Genomic DNA, 19,394 nt, shown 5'->3' with positions numbered 1-19,394 from the left:
AGAGATCCTGCAGTTCTACTTTACTGGATACATTTACCAAAGTCAAACCCAAAATTTAGCAGTCTTACTATCCCTCCAAAGAGATATATCTGGAATTTTTAATATAACTGAATTCCAGATTGTAACCCAGCCCTTGGAAAACTTACCAAATTCCCCACTGGAAATTGAAAAATCCTTTCGTAGAACTGCCCACTTCTGAATGCGCTGAACATTGGCCGCTGCCCGTCCATTGACTCTGTCTATGCCATCTTGGATGGCCCGATAAACAGCCGGATCTCTTGTCCGCACAACCTCAGACACTTGAGTGGCTTTGCTGCCAACTTTCTGGCAAAACTCCCTGGCTTCTTGGGTCAGGCTGTCTGTAGGCTCAGAAGTCTCAGGATCCAATGCACACTGGAAATGGGGAAGGAGAGCGTGGTGAAATAAACAACTTTTTATTATTTGTTAAATTTATATACTACCCTTCATCTGAAGATCACAGGGTGGTTTACAGTATAAAGTGTTCACACAGGTACTTCTGTGGCAGTGATCCTGGTGTGGAAAGGGGACCTGCTAGTACCAAGAAGGCTACCCAGCCTGAACTTCCCTACTGCCTCAGAAGAGAAACCCGACCGGATCTGGCCAAAGCTCCATCTAGTCCAGAGGGAGGAACCTTTTCCAGCCAGGCCACATGCCCTTTCGGGCAGCCTTTACGGTGGAGAGGACACCTGCCAGTGGCAAAAAGGGAGCAGAGCAGCAAATGTGGATTTGTTTCATTTTTGCTACATACAGAGAGTCTTACATCCAGACAAGCCAGATGATTTGCATTCAAGGAGACATTTCAGTCAGGCCAAAATACTGGGGGGGGGGGGGGCAGAGTCACTGAGAGTTGTGGCTTGGGAAGAGCTGAGGGTTCAATAGTGAAGTCGGGGGGCATCTCTGTCTTGAGGCTTCTCATCTCAGACCCAGAGCTTCCAGGTCCTGGGACAGTATTGGATTCTCTCTTTGTCAACTCCCAATTAAGGGCCAAGGTAAGCTGGCAGCTCTCAGCCCTTTGGGGCAGCAATTTCCATTGACTCCTAGGAAGAAGCTTCTTCTGAACTTAGCAGTTTTGTTGGATGAGTCAAGTTCTGCTAACAGGAGAAAGGTAGAGAAGCGTCTCTCTGTCCCATTTTCTTCTCCACACTATGCAGTCATCCACAGTATTTAAAATGCAACAATATAAAAGCAGCAAGTAAATGTAAAAGAGAACTAAAAACTGCAGCAAGCCCCAGAAAGCATCTTGGAATTTAAAGGAATAAAAGCGCATGCTTAAAAAAATGCAGAAACAGGATTTTCAAAGCAGCACAATGAGAGTTACAAATTTAGAGAGCAGAAAGTTCTGGAAAAGATGATGCTGCATGTACCAGCTGAACCATTTTGGGGATGGCATTTCATAGACCAGGGAGAGCTACACCCTGCCATCGCTGATATTAGGCAGTCCTGGCTGAGAGGCTGATGGGAGCTGGAATCTGACAACATTGGGACGGCATCTGGCCAGAGGCGTAGGAAGGTCAGGTGGTAACCAGTGCGGAAAATTTCTTGTCACCCCCCACATTGAATTTTTTTAATTTGTTTGCCTGCAAAAATGGTTTTACGTTATTTCATATTTTCTTATTCTGGGCCTCTAATAACAAGTAGACAACTGTGGACAGATACTTAAATCTACAGGATGGATTGTGTTTAGGCTTGTGTTTTTTTATTTATATTTATTGTTTATTTATTTAATAAAATTTATTTTAAAAAACCTGCAAAGTGGTTTACCAAAACAAAAAACACCACAGCAGTAAAATCAAGAAAAATTAACAATCCTACTTTAGAACATACAAAAGCTAAAATATAAAGATTAAAATTACTTCAACTTCCTAAGCATCTAGGTATGCTTGCCTAAAAAAGAATGCTTTTAGCAGGTGCCCGAAAAGAGACTAGCAAAGGCACGTGCTTTGTTGCAATAGGCGGGGAGTTCCAAAGTGCAGGTGCTGTCACAGTAAACAATGCAGTACAGATATTATGTGGAACGTGTAGTAGTGCTTGAAACTACTGAAGGGGAGGTTTTATGGGACTTATTCCTGAGTTGACGGTGCGTAAGATGGGCTGCAATCCTATGCACCCCTTGAATCCAACTTGTACCTAAAACTCTGCACAAGCCTGCACCAGAGAATTGTAGAGTTGGAAGGGACCCCGAGGGTCATCTAGCCAAACCCCTGGGGATCTCCACTAGACCATGCCTGACCAATGGCCACCCATCTTCTGTTTTCCCCCTCAGCCATTTTCCAAAAAAAAGTTTTTAATGAACCGCCCTAGTAGGGCAGTAATTGTTCCTTGATAATTTGTCACCCCCCTCCATGATGGCACCCAGGGCGCCCCCCGCCCCCCTTCCTACACCCCTGCCTCTGGCCTCTCACCCTCCCTTCGGGAGACACCACTGCCATAAGCAGTTTTCAGTGGAGAAGGTGTCCCCCTCCTGCTCAACACCAAGTGAGTGAGCCGCTGAATTCTATGCCTCATTTGTACATCTGCCAGAAATGTTTAACTGTGCTGCACCTGTACCTTTAAAGTCAGTAACATGGACAAGAATTTCTTCTGATCTCCAATCAGCATGGCGTTGCTCACAAGAGGCAGCTCCCTCTTGACAGCATCTTCGAGGGGGACTGGAGGGATGTTTTCACCCCCAGCTGTAATCAGGATCTCTGAGAAGAGGAAACACTGGTTTGCACTCAGAGAGAAACAGACAGACAAGGCATTCCTCATTGTGGAGTTTAGATCTCATGGATGGCTTAGCTTGCTTTCTGATTAGTCAAACCAGAGGAGACATTAGGAAGCCCAAAGAAAGGACATGCATGTGCCTTCTAGGATGGGGGAGAAATTTGCAAAATATACGCCCCATCAGGCATCCTTCAAAATCCACACTTCTCCAGATTTTGGAGGACAGTTCTTCAGTCAAGCAATGCATACAAAAAGTGTGCCAAAAAATAGTTGCCTAGAATAGTGAAAATAGCAGGTTATACTGCCTTGTATTTGGGAAATTACTTTGCAAAAAATGTTTATAGTTGCCAAAATTGCATTTTTAAAAGGTGGGTGTCAGGAGAAATTTGTACTAGATACAACTGGATGTAGTTGGGGTTGCTGTTGCAAGGGGGGGGGGGCTGTAACAGGTTGTATGTCTGGCAATTTAATTCTTTTTTAAAAAAGTAATTTTGAACAATCAATGTTTGACTGTGTAGAACTGAACTGAAGATTGGGAAGATGAGAAACTGAAATCGTTTTATTTGCCCATCTGTAGTGCTAGCCCAATTTTCCATGGAAGAAGAAAAAAGAAAGTGGGGAAAATGTAAAGCCCTTGCTATGGGACTATGGGGATGGTGGGGGGGGGGGGAGAGAATTTTGTTTCTGTCTGTAGTTCAATGAGAAACCACTTAATTCACACTTCAACGTGTGAACTGAAACACAATTATCCTTTGAAATATAGAGGATTGTTTTTTTAAAAAAGCAAAGTGATGTGGAAATGTGAGAAGCCAAGTTTATGGTCAGAATAATGAGAAACCGAGAGAAACTAGACAAATTTGTCCATACCAGGATTGCATCCACTACACTGGTGTGCTGAGGGGGACTATGTGGCTTGGAGAACCACAACTCCATGTACATTGGGAGCAGACAAACCCAGGTGTAAGGGCTTCCTGGGCTGACCTCACTCCCACAAGGACCGGAGGAGAAAACCTCCCGCAGAGAAAGATTTCCCCCATCACCTTTAAAGTGGAAATGCCTGGTGTTGAAGCCAGAAACCTCTATGTACAAAGCAGGTGTTCTCCCTCTGAAACACAGCTGAGCCTCTGCCTCACCCTGTGGAAATGCTAGACTGAAGTGCCAGCTGCAAAACCACCAGAAGGGGGCAGGACAGGACAATTCACTGCAGATTTGGAATAGCAAAAGAGCAGGAGAGGAGAGAGCGAGATTGCCAGGGCCAGACCCAAAAATGGAGCCCCCTCCCCACCAAGGAAGAAGGAGTGAGGGAAGATCTACATCTCAGGCAGCCTGAGGTGGTTGCCTCCCCTTGCCTCAGGGGTGGGCTGGCCCTGTAGATGCTAACAAGGGGAGAAGGCACAGGATGCTTGGTTGATGAGGGTCCCCCTAAAAACACACCAAGAAGGTGTGGCCCTCTCCACTGAGCAACCCTGGTGCTAAGCATGCTGCCTGCTGAGAATGACTAGGTCCCAGGAAGTGTTGCACAAGGGCATCTCACCTTTCAAATCAAAATGTTTATTCGGCTTTACGCCCGTCATGAAACACAACACAACAAAACAAATCAAATAAAACCACAAGTAGTATAACACAGTTCACAACTCACAAGGACAGATATTAGCCATTCATAAGAAAAGTTTAAGATTAAAATTAAAATTTTAGGCACTACACTAAAATCAATATCTGATGTCGTTATAGAAAATTCTTATAACTATCAATAATCAGCTAACATTCCGTTCCGTCTCTCACCTTTAATTCTTCCTGTGACGTAGAGGAACCCATCGCTGTCCATCTTCCCCAGATCTCCAGAATGCAGCCAGCCATCCTCATCAATCGCTTCCCTGGTCTTGTCCTCCATGTTCAAATAGCCCATGAAAACAGTTCGCCCCCAGAAGCAAATCTCCCCATTGCCATCGTCGTCCTTGTTCATTAACTTCACTTTGCAACCTGGGACAGCTTTGCCGCAGCTGCAAGGGAAAGAGAACATGAGGAGCAGCAGCGATAGCACCAACAGCCCAAAGAGCGGACAGTCGCATCATTGTGGTCCTCCCCCAGCAGGCCTAACCCCCCCCCCCAAGCCCTGCTTGGGCAGGTGACAGGGCCCAAATGTCCTCCAAAGTCCTACCTGTGTCCCTTTTCTGAGCTCCCATGTGGAAAAATAAATAATTGTGTATGTTTGTTGGGGGGAAAACATGTGAGTGTTCTGACACACAGATGCTGTAAAACTCAGAGCCCCAGAACTGGAGTTATTCTGTAGTCTTGGAGGAGTTGGGGAAGATGGCTCCAGCTTAAAATAAAAATAAAAATAGATGGCGGGCATCTGTTTTAATGCACAAGGCTTCGGAATTATTCAACTTCAATGGCACTGGGGGACAAAGGCAAGATGGCAGCTGGAAGCTTTAAAAACTTTTTTAAAAAAAAGTTAAATGTGCAAACATCAGCAGTGGGAAGGAATACAGCTAACCCCGTCTGGTTCCCCTTCTTGTCCCAGAAGCAGCATTACTCAATACCAGCATTTCTGTGCTTTATTTTCACTGATACATGGATTAAAATACATACTTTACCTCAATATATGTATTTTTGAACCACATTACTTGGGCTAGAGAATTGCATTGCAAAATTCAGAGAAATGCAAGTTTCAAAGATGACTGTATTGTGGTTTGTGAACAGTTTCAGAAAGCACAAATTAGGCTGGTTCGCATTTCAGTGTGAACAGAATCAAATTTCCTACCAATCCCTAACTGAGGGATTGTTTCTGACCAGGCTGCAAGAACAAAGATGGCACAGCTTTACCTGTAACGCCGGTAAACATAAGGGCTGGACATGCAGTGTGGGCCAGTGGTCTCGCTCATCCCGTAAGCTTCATACAAAGGGATGTTCAGGCCCAGGAAGAAGTGCAGTGCTTCTGTCGAGAGAGGAGCGGCTCCACAGAAGTGCTTCTCACACCGAGAAAAGCCCAGAGCCTGGCGGATTCTAGCAAGTACCAAAGAGTCTGCTAACCTCATTCGAAAGGGTTTTAAATCACTATGGAAAATAAAAGAGGAGGGAGGGAGACCCCCCCCCCGAGAAATGGCAATAGCTTTGAGATACAGAAAAAGAGGCCAAATGGATTTTTTTTCTAACTGACATCAAGAATGGAACAATATGCAAAGCAGCCACAGGGAAAAGGCTCCCCCCCCCCCCAGGAAGCCACCTAGAATAATGTCTCTTCCAGTCTACTCTACTGTGCATCTGCATCAGCACAACCAGACACCTCCCTCTGCCCCAGCTTCAACCAAACCTGTCTCTCCTGCATTGGTCTCTACAGCCACAGCAGGGGCTGCTACCTTCCAGCAGTTTGACTTCATTCCCAAAAACACACTCTTCCATTGTCTCCCGAGACAGACAGAGGCCAAAAATGCTCTGCTCCAGGGACGGGCCACCTGTGGTTTTCCAGGTGTTGTTGGACTACACCAGGGGTGGGGGACCTCAAACTGGAGAGAGGAATGTGGCCCTCCAGTTTTCAGCTTCTGGCCCTCAGGGTTCTCCCTCCTGTAGGGTGTAATCCACTGGTGCAGTCAAATGCAACATTCCTTATTTCCCTAGAGTGGGCACAGGCAGGGGGACATCCAGTCAGGGTAACTTCCTGTTCCTCTGGTCTGGAGCATCCTCCCCCTGCATGTGACCTGGGAGATGGGCGTGGCTCTGGCTGACTCCACAGAAGAGCTGAGTCACGCAGCCATTTTCTCAGTCTGGTTTTGTCTTTCTGTTGTCTTGCTTCTCTCTTTTGCTGTCATGCTGGTCTCCTGCAGCCATTTTGTTCTCTTAATGTAATTTTGCTGTCTGCTGGCTCTCAGCCAGCAGCACATGAGTTCAGTCTCCATATGAGATGAACTCACACTTTCTTTGTGTAACTATTAAGAAAAGTCTGCCTTTCAGGGATCAAATCGTGAACTGAAATGTGAGTAAACTTTTTGCTACTTTACTCAGAAAGACTCTTGTGTCGTTATTCTTTTAGGAGAGATTAAAGGGGACACCAGGAAATAATCTTAACTAAGAGATTCAAACGAATCTACAAACTAGCTTCCAGCTATATTGAGTGGAATTTGCTCTGCTACATCACTTACTAGTGTGAGTGAAGGAAGGGTAATACTTATTCAATATATTCTTTCCTACTATCTTTAACATTCCCACACCTCCACCCCCTTCAAGGGCCTTGCCTCACATTCTCTTGGAGTGTCTTTTGCAAGGCTGGAATGAAGAGAGAGAAGAAGGCCTTTCCCCTCATTTCCACCTGGGGGTCTCATTCAGCGCTATTTCTATTTCTAATAATAATTTGTTTTTCATACCCCCCACATCTGACTGGGCTGCCACAGCCACATTGGACAGCGCCCAACAGAATATAAAAGAGCACAACGATACTTCAAAAATTAAGAGCTTCAAGTTATAGGACTGCCTTCAGACGTCTATGGAAAATCAGATCTTTGTTTGTTTCCTTGACATCTAATGGGAGGGCGTTCCATGGGGAGGGCACCACTACCGAGAAGGCCCTCTGCCTGGTTCCATGCAACTTGTAAAGGGTCTCTTGCACTCTAACTTTGATGAACTTGGCTAGTTTTTAGCTTGTTCTAACATGACATGAAAGCTGAAAGTTTCAGCTGAGTCTTTTGTCACCTACAAAAACCACCTGACCTTTTTAACTTGGAAAAATTGAAGTCTACCCCGAGCTTGTTTGTAAGGACTAGGAGTCCCTGGTGCTAATCTCTGCTGAATCTCCTGCTGGCCAGATCTGTATGACATACCTATAAGAGGCACTCAGGTTCTGTTCCAAGCTGACCGACATGGCCCAAGAGAGGATTTTCTTCTTCACAAATCCAGATTGAGAAGAGGCATCTTTGACCTTTTCCATGATCTTCTCCCACACCCGGGGAACTCCCATATGTGAGGTGGGCAGCGCCTCTTTCAGGGTACCCACCAAACCCCCCTAAGAAGACCAAGAATGGATGGCAAAATTGGAAAGCAGAGACCACAGACAACCAGAAATTGCATAGACAACACAATATAGCCTGACACTAGCTAGCTACTCCTATTTGGCTACATATTGTTGATATTTCTGAGGTCAAACAAAGCCACTTGAGAGTGAATTGCCCTCACTCGGAATGGGTGAAGCTTCATTTCAGAGAAGACCCCATTGTTGAAAAGAGGGGAAGGATTTTTGTGGCTACCGAAGACATTCTCAAAAAGTGCTCCCTTTCGGCTCAGCCTGAGTTCTGTAGTTCTTTCAAAATCTACAGACTCTTTGTCCAGGAAGGGACAGTTAGAATAAAGACATATATCTGCAGTCAATGATACTTTAACCATCCTGATCACTAGTCTGACTTTACACTTAAAGGGTGTTGAAGGGTTTAATCACCCCCGAAGGCAGTAAATTAACTGTTTGTTCCCCATATAGTCTGCTTTTTATTGTTTCCCAGAGGGGTTTCCAAAGCTTTAAAGGGTCTTCTGCATCACCTCACTGAAAAACACCAAGTTCAACTTGACAGTTTTGAAGAGTGAAAAATAACTGGGGCATTTTTATTTTTTACATTTTTTTGTACAGAGACCTTTAAGGCATCCGGCTCTGCAAAGTAGACCTGTTCTCCCCACTTGATTCCAGTCCAGAGGTCATAAATCTGGGCTGCAATGTGGCTGAGAGGAAGGTAGCTGACGATGGTCTCCTGCTGGATTTCAGCCGGCTGCATGTCCCCTGCCCGGCTGGCATGGGCTGAAGTCCAGGTTATCTGTGCAGATAAATACAGAGGCGTTAGATAATGGAGATGTCCTTTGACAACGAGGAGCCCTCCATCAGCAAAGACCAAGGTCACATTCACACCATGCATGGAAAACACTGAGTCCACTTGAAGCAATTCATGGCTTGCCCCAAATAATTCTGGGAGTGGGAGTTGGTTCAGGGGGCTACAGTTTTCAGAGTGGTTTAGCAATCAATCCCTTTCCCCACAGAACTCTGGGAATTGTCGCTCCATGATCAGAGGGGACGGGAGGGGGGATTTTGGCCCACTTCAAATTTGTGTTCACCAATTAGCTTCTTGAAATGCTACATGGTCCATTAGTCCATTTAGCCTAGTAATGTTGACTCTGAAGGGCAGCAGCTCTCCAAGGATTTGGGAGAATCCCAGGTTGGGATTCAAGGTGGCTTACAACATTTTAAAGCATCATTATAAATACAAAGTAAACCCTAGTTTAAAACAATGGTTAAAATACATAAAAGCACATTTAAAATCAGCATTAAAGTTCAGTTTGCAGTGGCAGCTGCCCAGTGCTCAGCATCATCTGCCTGAACAGGAAGCTCCTAACCTCCCAGCAGAAGTATAGACAGAGGGAGCCTGTCTGACCTCTCTTGGGAGGGAATTCCACAACCTGGGGGCCACCACAGAAAAGGCTTTCTCTTGTCTCACCACCAGCTGAGCTTCTGATGTTGTCAGGACCCAGAGAAGGTCCTCCCCAAGGAGCTTAGCACCCGGGCAGATGTGTATAGAGAGATGAAGAAGATTAGACAAATTCATGGAGGAAAGGGCTCTCGAAGTCCACAGTTGGAGGCAGCAGGAGGGGAGGGGCTCTTGTGCTCTGGTGCTGCTTGCAGGCTGCCCTTGGGGGCATCTGGCTGGGGGACAAGAGGCTGGGCTAGATGGGCCGGATCCAGCAGCCAGCCTCTTCTTAGGTTCTTGGGCCCAAACTTCAGAAACAGGCTGGTAGCCAGTGAAGCTGTTTCAGTAGGGAAGAGCTTGCGTCCTGTGACCAGCGCCAGTCGGCACTCTGACCACAGCACTTTGACTAGGAATGGAGTAAGACTGGGAAGCTTTGTGGCATGTGAGGAGAAGGGCAATGGGCAAAGGCAGGTGCAAGAGCTGGTGGCAGAGAAAGCTTTCTTCTGAGTCCAAGGCTTTGGTGTCTCCTGCACATCTAAATATGCTTTTCTGCATCATCCTGTGATGCTGTGGCTCCGAATTTAATCACAGGCAGAGGGAAACATACTTTAATAAAGAGGGCATCAGCCCACACATGTGGGCAAGGGATTTTTCCAGGCTGAGGGTGACATTATAAATAACCTCTCCGCTGACAGCTGTCAGGAGCAGGTCGACCAGCCAGAATAGAAATCACGTAGGGAAACAGGAGTCACTAACTTTGCACCCACTGTCAGGGACACAGGAAGCAGCCTTTTGCAGAGGTAGCCTATTGTCTATCTAGCCCAGCACAGTAGACTCTGGCAGGCAGCAGCTCTCTAGGGCCTGGGGGAGTGAGTCTTCTCCATCACCGGCTGTCTGCTTATTCTTCCAGCTGGAGGAGCCAGCAACTGAACCCTGGGAGGTTCAGTGTGCAAATCATGTGGAATATAGCCTTATGCAGACTCAGACCACTGGCTCTTCTGCACTGACTGGGAGCAGCTCTCCATGATTTCAAATGGGTTCATTCCCAGCCCTACCTGCAGCTGCCATGGCCTGAACCGTTCTGGTTTGGGTGAAATTTTTGACATTCTGGAGGCAGGCTTTTGAGAGATGTCCCAACAAACCCCATGGATTGTTCTGCTCTCTTGCTTAGAGTTTAAGAAACATTTTTTTCTGTCCTGTTGTGTTCTTAATGCAAGTCACTTCCAAGCATTCCCACGACCAGGTACTGCCTATTTGAAGCTGAAGACTAAACTGCACTTTTCCGCCATGGGCCAGCCCATGGAGAGGTAGGTGCCTGGAATACACACATTGTCATGGTTAAGCATCACCCCTTTGGGTTTCCCCGTCGTTCCGGATGTGTAGATCAGAACGCAACATTGATTTGGCTTTTGGGACTCAATTAGAGCATCCAGCTCTCCATCCTGGACCTCATTGCCCAACTCCATAAATTCATCCATCTGCAATAGAACAGGAAGGAGAGACATTGCTTATTTAACATCATTTATATAAAGCATTTTTACCCTGCCCTTCAGCCACGTGACTTCCAGAACAGCTCATATAATAATAAAAGCAAGACAGTCCCTCCCTGCTGTCTTACAATCTATAAAAAAAAAGCAAAACCAAACACGACACAAAAGAAAAAGGGGAAGAGGAGGGAAGAGTAAAACAAGCAAATTAAATAGCTAATTTTTGGAGTTGTGTGGCAATTCTTATAAGCTCCATCTGGAATTCAGGAGCAGATGTCAAAAGCAGGTGGGCTCTCATAAGCTTGAGGGTCGGGACTGTCGTGTTCTGCTTTGGGAGCTTTTTTGCAGGGCGCATGTGCGCTAAATAAATCAGTGAATATTGCTGAACTTCTGTTTACCAGAGAGAAATAAAAAACTCTGATCTTTGTTACTCTTACTAAATTCCCCCAACGTACAAGTACATGTGAATCAGCTAATACAGGGGTCAGCAAGGTTTATCTTGCCTGGGCCGGATCAGTCCCATGGAGATTTCTCTGTGGGCTGGATTGCACACGCGCACCTGCAATTTTCGGGCTCTGCGTCTGTGCAGATGCGATTTTTGGCATCTGCACATACGCAGACACGATTCCCAGTGCCATGGAAGCAAGTCCCCGCGATGTGCCGGTTTAGTGCAGTGTGAGCGGGCAGCTCAGTTTGGGAGCAGCTCATGGGCCGGTCAAACGACCTCCACGAGTCGCTTCTGGCCCATGGGCCTTAGGTTGGTGACCCCTGTACTAAAGACACTTGCTGCAAACACGCTCAAATGGTAATGACAGCTTACCCCTCACAGAGCTACAGTTCCCAGCATTCTTAACAAACTACAGTTCCCGGGATTCTGGGGGTGAGGTGCTTTAAATGTATAATGTGTAAGCAGACGCTTACTGGAGAGTTAATCTAACTGAAGTCAGTGATAGGGGCTGATCTGAAGCTGCCCTTATCTACACCAAATTGTTTGTATATAAACAATTGTATATAAACTACATGATGATAAAGAATGGATGTTTGAGCTAAAGATTCCTGAATCCACGTTCCTTGTTGTGGCGAGTCTCCGTGAGCCAACGTCCTTTTCTGCCCTCTGCACTCGCTGGGCAGGTGCCATCCCTCTGGTTATGGGTCAAGGATTAGTTCTCCTTCCCTGGTGACGTTTCATAATGCCCTCATCGTGGCCAAGTGATCCCTGTCATCCCATGAAGTGCTAATCCTTCTGCTCCCAAGCCGCCTGGCTGCGGATTTCTTGGCAAGCTCCTGCAGCAGGGTAAAGTTTCCGTTTCCACAGACATTTGATGCCGCCATTTGAAAAGGCTGGGCTGCATCTGAAGAGCAAAGGGGAAATGAGCCCCAGGGCTCTTCTGCAGAGGCTTCAGGGAATTCATGCAGAATGCCGGTATAGCCGGCATGGGAACCTGCAGCCCAGAGGCTGGATGCAGCCCTTTAGGCTGCTCCCTGGCTCTTGGGCTTCCCTCTCGCCTGCCTTCTTGGTGTCCTGGCCTGCCTGGAAAGTGCCCTTGAACTGCAAATGTGTGTCAAGTTCATGTGTGGCCCCTGCCGGGCTGCCCAGAAGAGAATGCGGCCCTTGGCTTGAGAGAGGTTCTCCCATCCTTGCACTAAAGGAAGAAAGAGACTCCCTGAAAACAGTCCTTGGAATATTCTGCTTGCAGGATAACAAGCTCACCAACTATTCTGCATGCACAATGTATTCCAAAGAAAAGCTCTTCTTTACTATTTTTAACAACTTGCACTCCTGGAGGCATTTTTCATTGTTTTTCAGGCATTCCAGCAACAAGGAAGAAGAGACAAAATGAATCAGATAAGCAGAAATAAGCAGAATTTCTTGTATGGTTTGTGGTTCCTTGCCCATCATACCGTGTACAAATTGGGATGCTTCTCAGCCAAGGGCCCCCTGTACATCACAATGGCCTTCAAGTGTGGTAAACAATTCTGGATCTGTGCAACATTTAAAGGAGGGGGGGGAGAGATGAAACATATGTGAATTTATTGCATTTTAAATCTGTTATGTACTGAGTCGAATAGGATCCAAACTGCAGCAGTCTGATTGGTCCTAGAACAATAGGATTCAGAATGCAGCAGTCTGATTGGTCCTAGAACAATGCAGCAGTATGATTGGTTGGCAGGAACCACCCAATCATGCTCCAGATTGAAGTGAATCCACAACCTGATTGGTTTACAGTACAATTCCGGAATTAGCCAATCATGTGCAGCCCATTGTGTAAATAATGTATATAAGGCAGATACTTTGAGGGGACATTCATTCATTCCTCCTCACCACTATGAGCTGAATAAAGAGCATGAAATCATTTGCGACTCCGAGTATATTTCACTGGCGACGAAGGTGGGATCCCGCTGAGCTGACTGCCACACACAGCACCGCAGCACCGCCACCTGCCGCACTGCTGCCTCGCACCGTGTATCCAGGCTTCAGCTCCGGGACACAAGGAACTCAGAATGGCAACTGACAGCAGCTTCTCGCCGTTCAACCCAGCATCTGGAGACTGGGAAGCGTACGCCTCCCGTTTCACCTTCCTCCTAGAAGCCAAAGGGGTCACCGATGATGAAGACGCCAAGAAGAGGGCAATATTCTTCAGCGTCTGCGGAGAGGAGACATTTGAAATCGCCCGGGCTCTCCTTGCGCCTGAAGACGTGGCTACTGTTCCATACAAAACAATAATGGAACAGCTGAAGGGGCACTTTTCGCCACAGCCCTCAGTGGTGGCTCGTCGAAATGCCTTCTACGCAAAGCGGCAAGCCCCTGGGGAAACCATAACTGGGTTTGTGACCTCTCTCCGCCAAGCCGCCCGGTTCTGCAACTTCTCAGAGCTGGAGAACATGCTTCGTGACCGCCTCGTCGGTGGCCTGAGGGATGAGAGGCTGCAACGACGCCTCTACGCTAAGAAGGACCTAACGTTCCAGGTCGCTCTGGAGGAGGCCCTGGCAACGGAAGCTGCCGAGAGGTCGACACAAGAGGCACGGCCGAGCCAGCCGTCCCAACCAAGGGTCCACCATGAAGACCTCACCGACGACTCAGGATCTGACAGGGAGGAGGTGCACCGAGTACAGCAGCACACTCAAGCAGCCCACATACCACAGCTGCCTCGACGAGAAGGAGGGAACTGCGCAAGCTGTGGAGAAAGTCATGAGAGGAGGACCTGCCGTTTCCGCAATGCAGAGTGCAGACAGTGCAGAAAATCGGGACACATCGCCCGGGTGTGTCGGGCTCGGCCCACCCGACGCCAGGCATCAGACGACCAATCCAAGAGCCCCAGGTCCCGGGGCCCAACGCACCAAGGCAACTCGACGGAGCTCACGGACTTCCAGGTATACCAGTTGCCCCACCCCAACATAGAGAAAATTTATGTAGAGGTACAGATAGAGGGGGCCCCATGCCGCATGGAGCTTGACACGGGTTCAACTCTATCCATAATCTCGGCAAGGACCTTAAGGAAACTGTGTCCTACTGGGGGTCCCAAACTCAGGCCGGCCCCATTCACCCTCCGGGACTTCCAGAAACGTAAGGTCCCCACAATGGGGGTGGGGACCTTCAGGGTGCAATACCGAGGGCGGACGCGGCAACTAGACTTGCTTGTGGTCAAGGGCCCCTACATTAGCTTACTGGGATTGGCATGGTTTGGACCACTGGGGCTAGCTGTCACCGGGGTGAACCACACTAGCTTACAAGTGGACGTGGACGCCATATGCAAGGAATTTCCGGGGGTTTTCGATGGGAAATTGGGACAGTATACGGGCCCCCCCATTGCTCTACAGCTTGACCCCGCAGTACGACCGGTCAGGCTCAAGGCCCGCCGGGTCCCGTTCGCTCTGAAACCCCGTATAGACGAGGAATTGGACCGGCTCGTGGAGCAAGGAGTGCTGGAACCGGTACCTAATGCCCCCTGGGAAACCCCAATCGTCACACCTGTCAAGCCTAATGGTTCAGTCCGCATCTGCGCAGACTACAAATGTACCATAAACAAGGCCCTCACGGCCCATGCATACCCAGTGCCAGTGGTCAGCCATGTCCTTGCCACCCTGGCTGGGTCGAAAATTTTTGGCAAGCTGGACTTGGCCCAAGCATATCAACAGCTGCCAGTAGATGAGGCAACAGCAGAGGCACAGACGATTGTGACGCACAGAGGAGCATTCAGGGTAAAGCGGCTGCAATTCGGTGTCAGCGTGGCACCAGGCATATTCCAGAATCTAATGGACTCTCTCCTTAAAGGGATTCCTGGCGTCACCCCCTTCTTCGATGATGTGTTGATTGCCGGGCCCACACCAGAGGAGTTTGAGGACCGCCTCCGCACCGTTCTGCACCGTTTCCAGACAGCGGGTCTCAAGGTAAAGCGGGAAAAATGTCTACTAGGAGTGCCCCAGGTGGACTTTCTGGGATTCATGGTGGACGCAGAAGGGGTCCACCCGACTGGGGACAAGGTACGGGCCATTTGTGATGCCCCAGCGCCCAAAAACAAGACTGAACTTCAGGCCTTCTTGGGACTATTGAACTTTTACCATTCCTTCCTTCCCCACAAGGCGGCGGTAGCGGAGCCCCTACACAGACTCCTGGACAAGCGGGCCCCTTGGGTGTGGGGCCAGCACCAGGAGGCCGCATTCAGGGCAGTCAAGGACTTGCTTGTCTCAAACTCGGTCTTGGCACACTTCGACGAGAGGCTGCCGGTGGTGCTAGCATGCGACGCCTCACCCTATGGCATTGGCGCTGTCCTGGGACACCAACTCCCAGATGGAAGAGAGGTACCGGTAGCATACTTTTCCCAGACACTCAACGCAACCGAGCGGAACTACTCACAAATCGACAAGGAGGGCCTGGCAATCGTGAAGGGAGTAAAAAAATTCCATGATTTCTTGTACGGGCGGCCCTTCACCGTGGTGACTGACCACAAACCGTTGCTTGGCTTGTTTGCCCCCGAAAAGCAGACCCCCCAAGTGCTGTCTCCTCGTGTCCTCAGGTGGTCAATTTTCCTTGCCAGCTACCAGTATGCACTGATTCACCGCCCTGGGAAGGCGATGGGCCATGCGGACGCCCTCAGCAGGCTACCACTACCAGAAACAGGCCCCGACCCGGCACCTGCACAAGAGGTTATGAGCCTGGAGCTGCTTCCCGACCGCCCCATTCAGGCACAAGAAGTTGCACACCATTCCAAGAAAGATAGGGTCATCTCCCGGGTCCTGGACTGGGTTTGGAGGGGATGGCCCAGCAGCAGCCCCGGGCCAGAATTCGCCAGCTACACAACCCGCAAACATGAACTGTCGGCCCACAAGGGGTGCCTGTTATGGGGAAGCAGGGTCGTTGTTCCCCAGCCCCTCCGCAAAAGGGTCCTCACAGCCCTACACGAGACACACCCAGGGGTAGTAAGAATGAAGGCCCTTGCCAGGAGTTATGTGTGGTGGCCGGGGATTGACGGAGAGATAGAGGCCTGGGTCAAACACTGCCAGGCCTGCCAAGAATCCCGCCCAGATCCCCCAAGGGCCCCAGTCCAGTCCTGGGAGTCCGCCCGAGCACCATGGTCACGCCTGCATGTGGACTTCGCTGGCCCCTTTCAGGGGAAAACATTCTTCATAGTGGTGGACTCCTACACCAAATGGCTGGAAGTCGCACTGGTACCGTCCACTTCTACATCCGCAGCCATCCGGGTACTACGCAGGCTGTTTGCAACCCACGGGCTCCCTGACACCCTTGTCTCAGACAACGGGACTGCATTTACGTCAGGAGAATTCCAAACCTTCACAGCGCAGAACGCCATCCGCCACATCCGTTCGGCGCCATTCCACCCTGCCACCAATGGCCAAGCAGAACGCATGGTGCGGACCACCAAGGACACCCTTTGCTGCATGACGCAAGGGGATTGGGAGTACCGCCTTGCCACATTCCTTCTAGCACAGCACAGCACCCCCAGCTCAACGACTGGCCGGAGCCCCGCTGAACTACTAATGGGTCGGCGCCTTGCAATCAGATTGGACCGCCTTCACCCCGATAGAGCTCAGGATGAGGTAGTGGTGGGGGAAGGCGGGAACCCCCGGACCTTCGAGGCCCAGGACCCAGTGTACGCAAAGAATTTTGGGGCAGGCCCTGCATGGGTACCTGCCACAGTCACCAGGGTCACTGGCCCCGTGTCGTACGAGGTGCTAACGGATGGGGGGCAATGCTGGCGCCGCCACTGTGACCAGATACGGCGACGATTCCCGGGAGAAAACCAGGAGGAGGAGGACAGGTCAGAGGAGTCCCAGGGGAACAGTGGGGCAGTGAGGCCCATAGAGCAGCAGGGGCCAGCAGGAGAGGCAGAACCAGTAAATACAGAGAGGTCCCGGGACGCCGAAAGGACACCGGAACCAGAACCACGACTGAGCGAGCCGGTGGCGCCAGACCAAACAGCCCCATCACAGCCAGCATCCTTGGAACACGAGCCAGAACCTGAACCCCGGACCAGGGAACACCCCAGGCCGCAACGCACACGTAGGCCACCAGCGTACCTTGAGGACTATGAATGCGACCTCCCGGGCAGGACTGGAACTTAGAGGGGAGGGGTGTTATGTACTGAGTCGAATAGGATCCAAACTGCAGCAGTCTGATTGGTCCTAGAACAATAGGATTCAGAATGCAGCAGTCTGATTGGTCCTAGAACAATGCAGCAGTATGATTGGTTGGCAGGAACCACCCAATCATGCTCCAGATTGAAGTGAATCCACAACCTGATTGGTTTACAGTACAATTCCGGAATTAGCCAATCATGTGCAGCCCATTGTGTAAATAATGTATATAAGGCAGATACTTTGAGGGGACATTCATTCATTCCTCCTCACCACTATGAGCTGAATAAAGAGCATGAAATCATTTGCGACTCCGAGTATATTTCAAAATCCTTGTTCCAAAAAACACCCATAGCTAGTGAACCCGGAAGAGCTGGGAAAAGACTCTCAGCCATGGGGCCACCTGAGCTGCTAGTGACCAGGCTGACTCAGGAGCGCAGCTCTGGGGCCTCTCCAAACCCCCTCTTCTTCCACTGCTCCCCACCTACCACCCATGGCCTTCCTCAGGGAAAACCACCCTTTGGCGCTCAGTCAGAGCAAACAGTTTAATGACCGCCTCTTTCAGCGGATCTGGGAATGTTCCCTCACAGAGGGAAGCATTCACCACCCCACAGAGCCCATCGCCCAGCCCTTCCTGGCTTGCTTTTATTAGCCAAGGAGACAGGTGATTGGTTTCACGAGTCCAAGCAGCCTGTCCACATCCTCAGGGGTAACAGATTGAAATTGATTCCATGCAACTTGACCAGACAGGGTTCTAGCACTCTCCCGCCCCAGCCCTGTTCCCACAGTGGTGTCTAGCTCCTTCCGAATATGAGTGACTTTATCTGCAAAAAACTTTGCAAAATCGTTGCAGGAGATCTTGGGGTCTTTACAAGGCCCCGGTGGTAAAGGTGGTTCCATTAAATTGCGGACCACCTGAAAGAGTCTCCTGCTGCTATCTTCTACAGATGCAATAGAGGCGGTGAAGAAAGTCTTCTTCGCTGTTGCTATCGCCACTTGGTAGGCTCGACGTTGAGCTCTAACCTGTGTCTGGTCAGATTCGGAATGAGTTTTCTGCCACTGACGCTCTAGCCGTCTCAGCGATTGTTTCATCACCCTCAGCTCCAAAGAAAACCACGGGGCTGTCCAGGCTGCATACAATCGGATAGGGCACTTCGGAGCCAAACAGTCAATAGCCCTGGTTAACTCTGGTTCCAGCGGGCCACCAGGGAATCAGCTGAAAGGCCATCAACATGGGATAAAGCATCCCCTACCACTCTCTGGAAACCATTTGGATCCATTAAGTGGCAGGGGCGGACCATCCAAATTGTTCCCACCTCCCTGCAGAGGGGAAGGGTTGTGGAGAAGTCCATTTGCACCAGGAAGTGATCTGACCATGGCACTTCTTTTGTTTCACTTTTAGTTAGTGTCAGATCACCAACATCCATAGAGGTAAACACCAGGTCCAAGGCATGTCCGTGGCTATGGGTTGTACCAGACTTATTCAGGGACAGCCCCATGGAGGCCATGCTTTCCACGAAGTCCCGAGCGGCCCCTTGTAAGGTCGTGTCGGCACGGATGTTAAAACCCCCTAGGACAACCAAACTAGGTGTCTCCAGGAGAACATGGGCCACTACCTGAAGCAGCTCAGGCAGGGAATCCTTGGCGCAGTGGGGAGGTCGGTACACCAAAAGGAATCCTGTACTGCCCCTATTGCCCAACTTCCAGAACGTGCACTCAGAGAAGTGGGTCTTCCCAATAGGACGCCTGGTGCAAACTAATGACTTCCTAAAAATCACTGCAACCCCCCCTCCCCACCCACATGACCCGGGTTGCTGTGCGTAAGAGAAACCTGGTGGACAAGCAGCGGCAAGGACAGGCCCATCTGCTTCATCCAACCAAGTCTCTGTTACACATGCCAGGTCAAGTCCTCCATCCACGATCAAGTCATGGATGGCAGTGGTCTTATGAATCATTGACCTGGCATTACACAGCAACACTTTCAGGTCATGGTGGTTTCCCCTGTTGATTCCAGTATCCATCCGGTCAAGGCCAGACCCGGAGGCAGGGATAGTCTTCAAACAACGACTAAACCTGCCTCCTTGGTAATAACACAGTCTGGTCTTAGCGTAACTCCTCCTCCTGCCCATGATCACCGAGATCGGATGTCCCA

General features: G+C 49.5%; 1 protein-coding gene across 4 annotated transcripts in view; it reads right to left on the bottom strand.

Moving 5' to 3' along the window:
• The window catches only part of ACSBG1 (acyl-CoA synthetase bubblegum family member 1), a 36,324-nt gene that overhangs the window by 1,684 nt on the left and 15,246 nt on the right, over nt 1-19,394 (bottom strand). For all 4 annotated transcript variants that reach the window (XM_083712204.1, XM_083712203.1, XM_083712205.1 and 1 more), the window contains 8 exons: nt 12,551-12,631; nt 10,490-10,639; nt 8,340-8,516; nt 7,539-7,720; nt 5,551-5,781; nt 4,507-4,724; nt 2,569-2,708; nt 147-393 (listed from right to left, as the gene is read on the bottom strand). In XM_083712204.1, the coding sequence (XP_083568330.1) occupies nt 147-393; nt 2,569-2,708; nt 4,507-4,724; nt 5,551-5,781; nt 7,539-7,720; nt 8,340-8,516; nt 10,490-10,639; nt 12,551-12,631 (1,426 nt within the window). The remainder of the gene's footprint in view (nt 1-146; nt 394-2,568; nt 2,709-4,506; nt 4,725-5,550; nt 5,782-7,538; nt 7,721-8,339; nt 8,517-10,489; nt 10,640-12,550; nt 12,632-19,394) is intronic.

The sequence above is a fragment of the Podarcis gaigeae genome, assembly GCF_964106915.1.
Source record: "Podarcis gaigeae genome assembly, chromosome: 14".
NCBI classification, from domain to species: domain Eukaryota; kingdom Metazoa; phylum Chordata; class Lepidosauria; order Squamata; family Lacertidae; genus Podarcis; species Podarcis gaigeae.
Note: the sequence above shows the minus strand (reverse complement) of the source record. Positions and strands in the feature narration are given on the sequence as shown.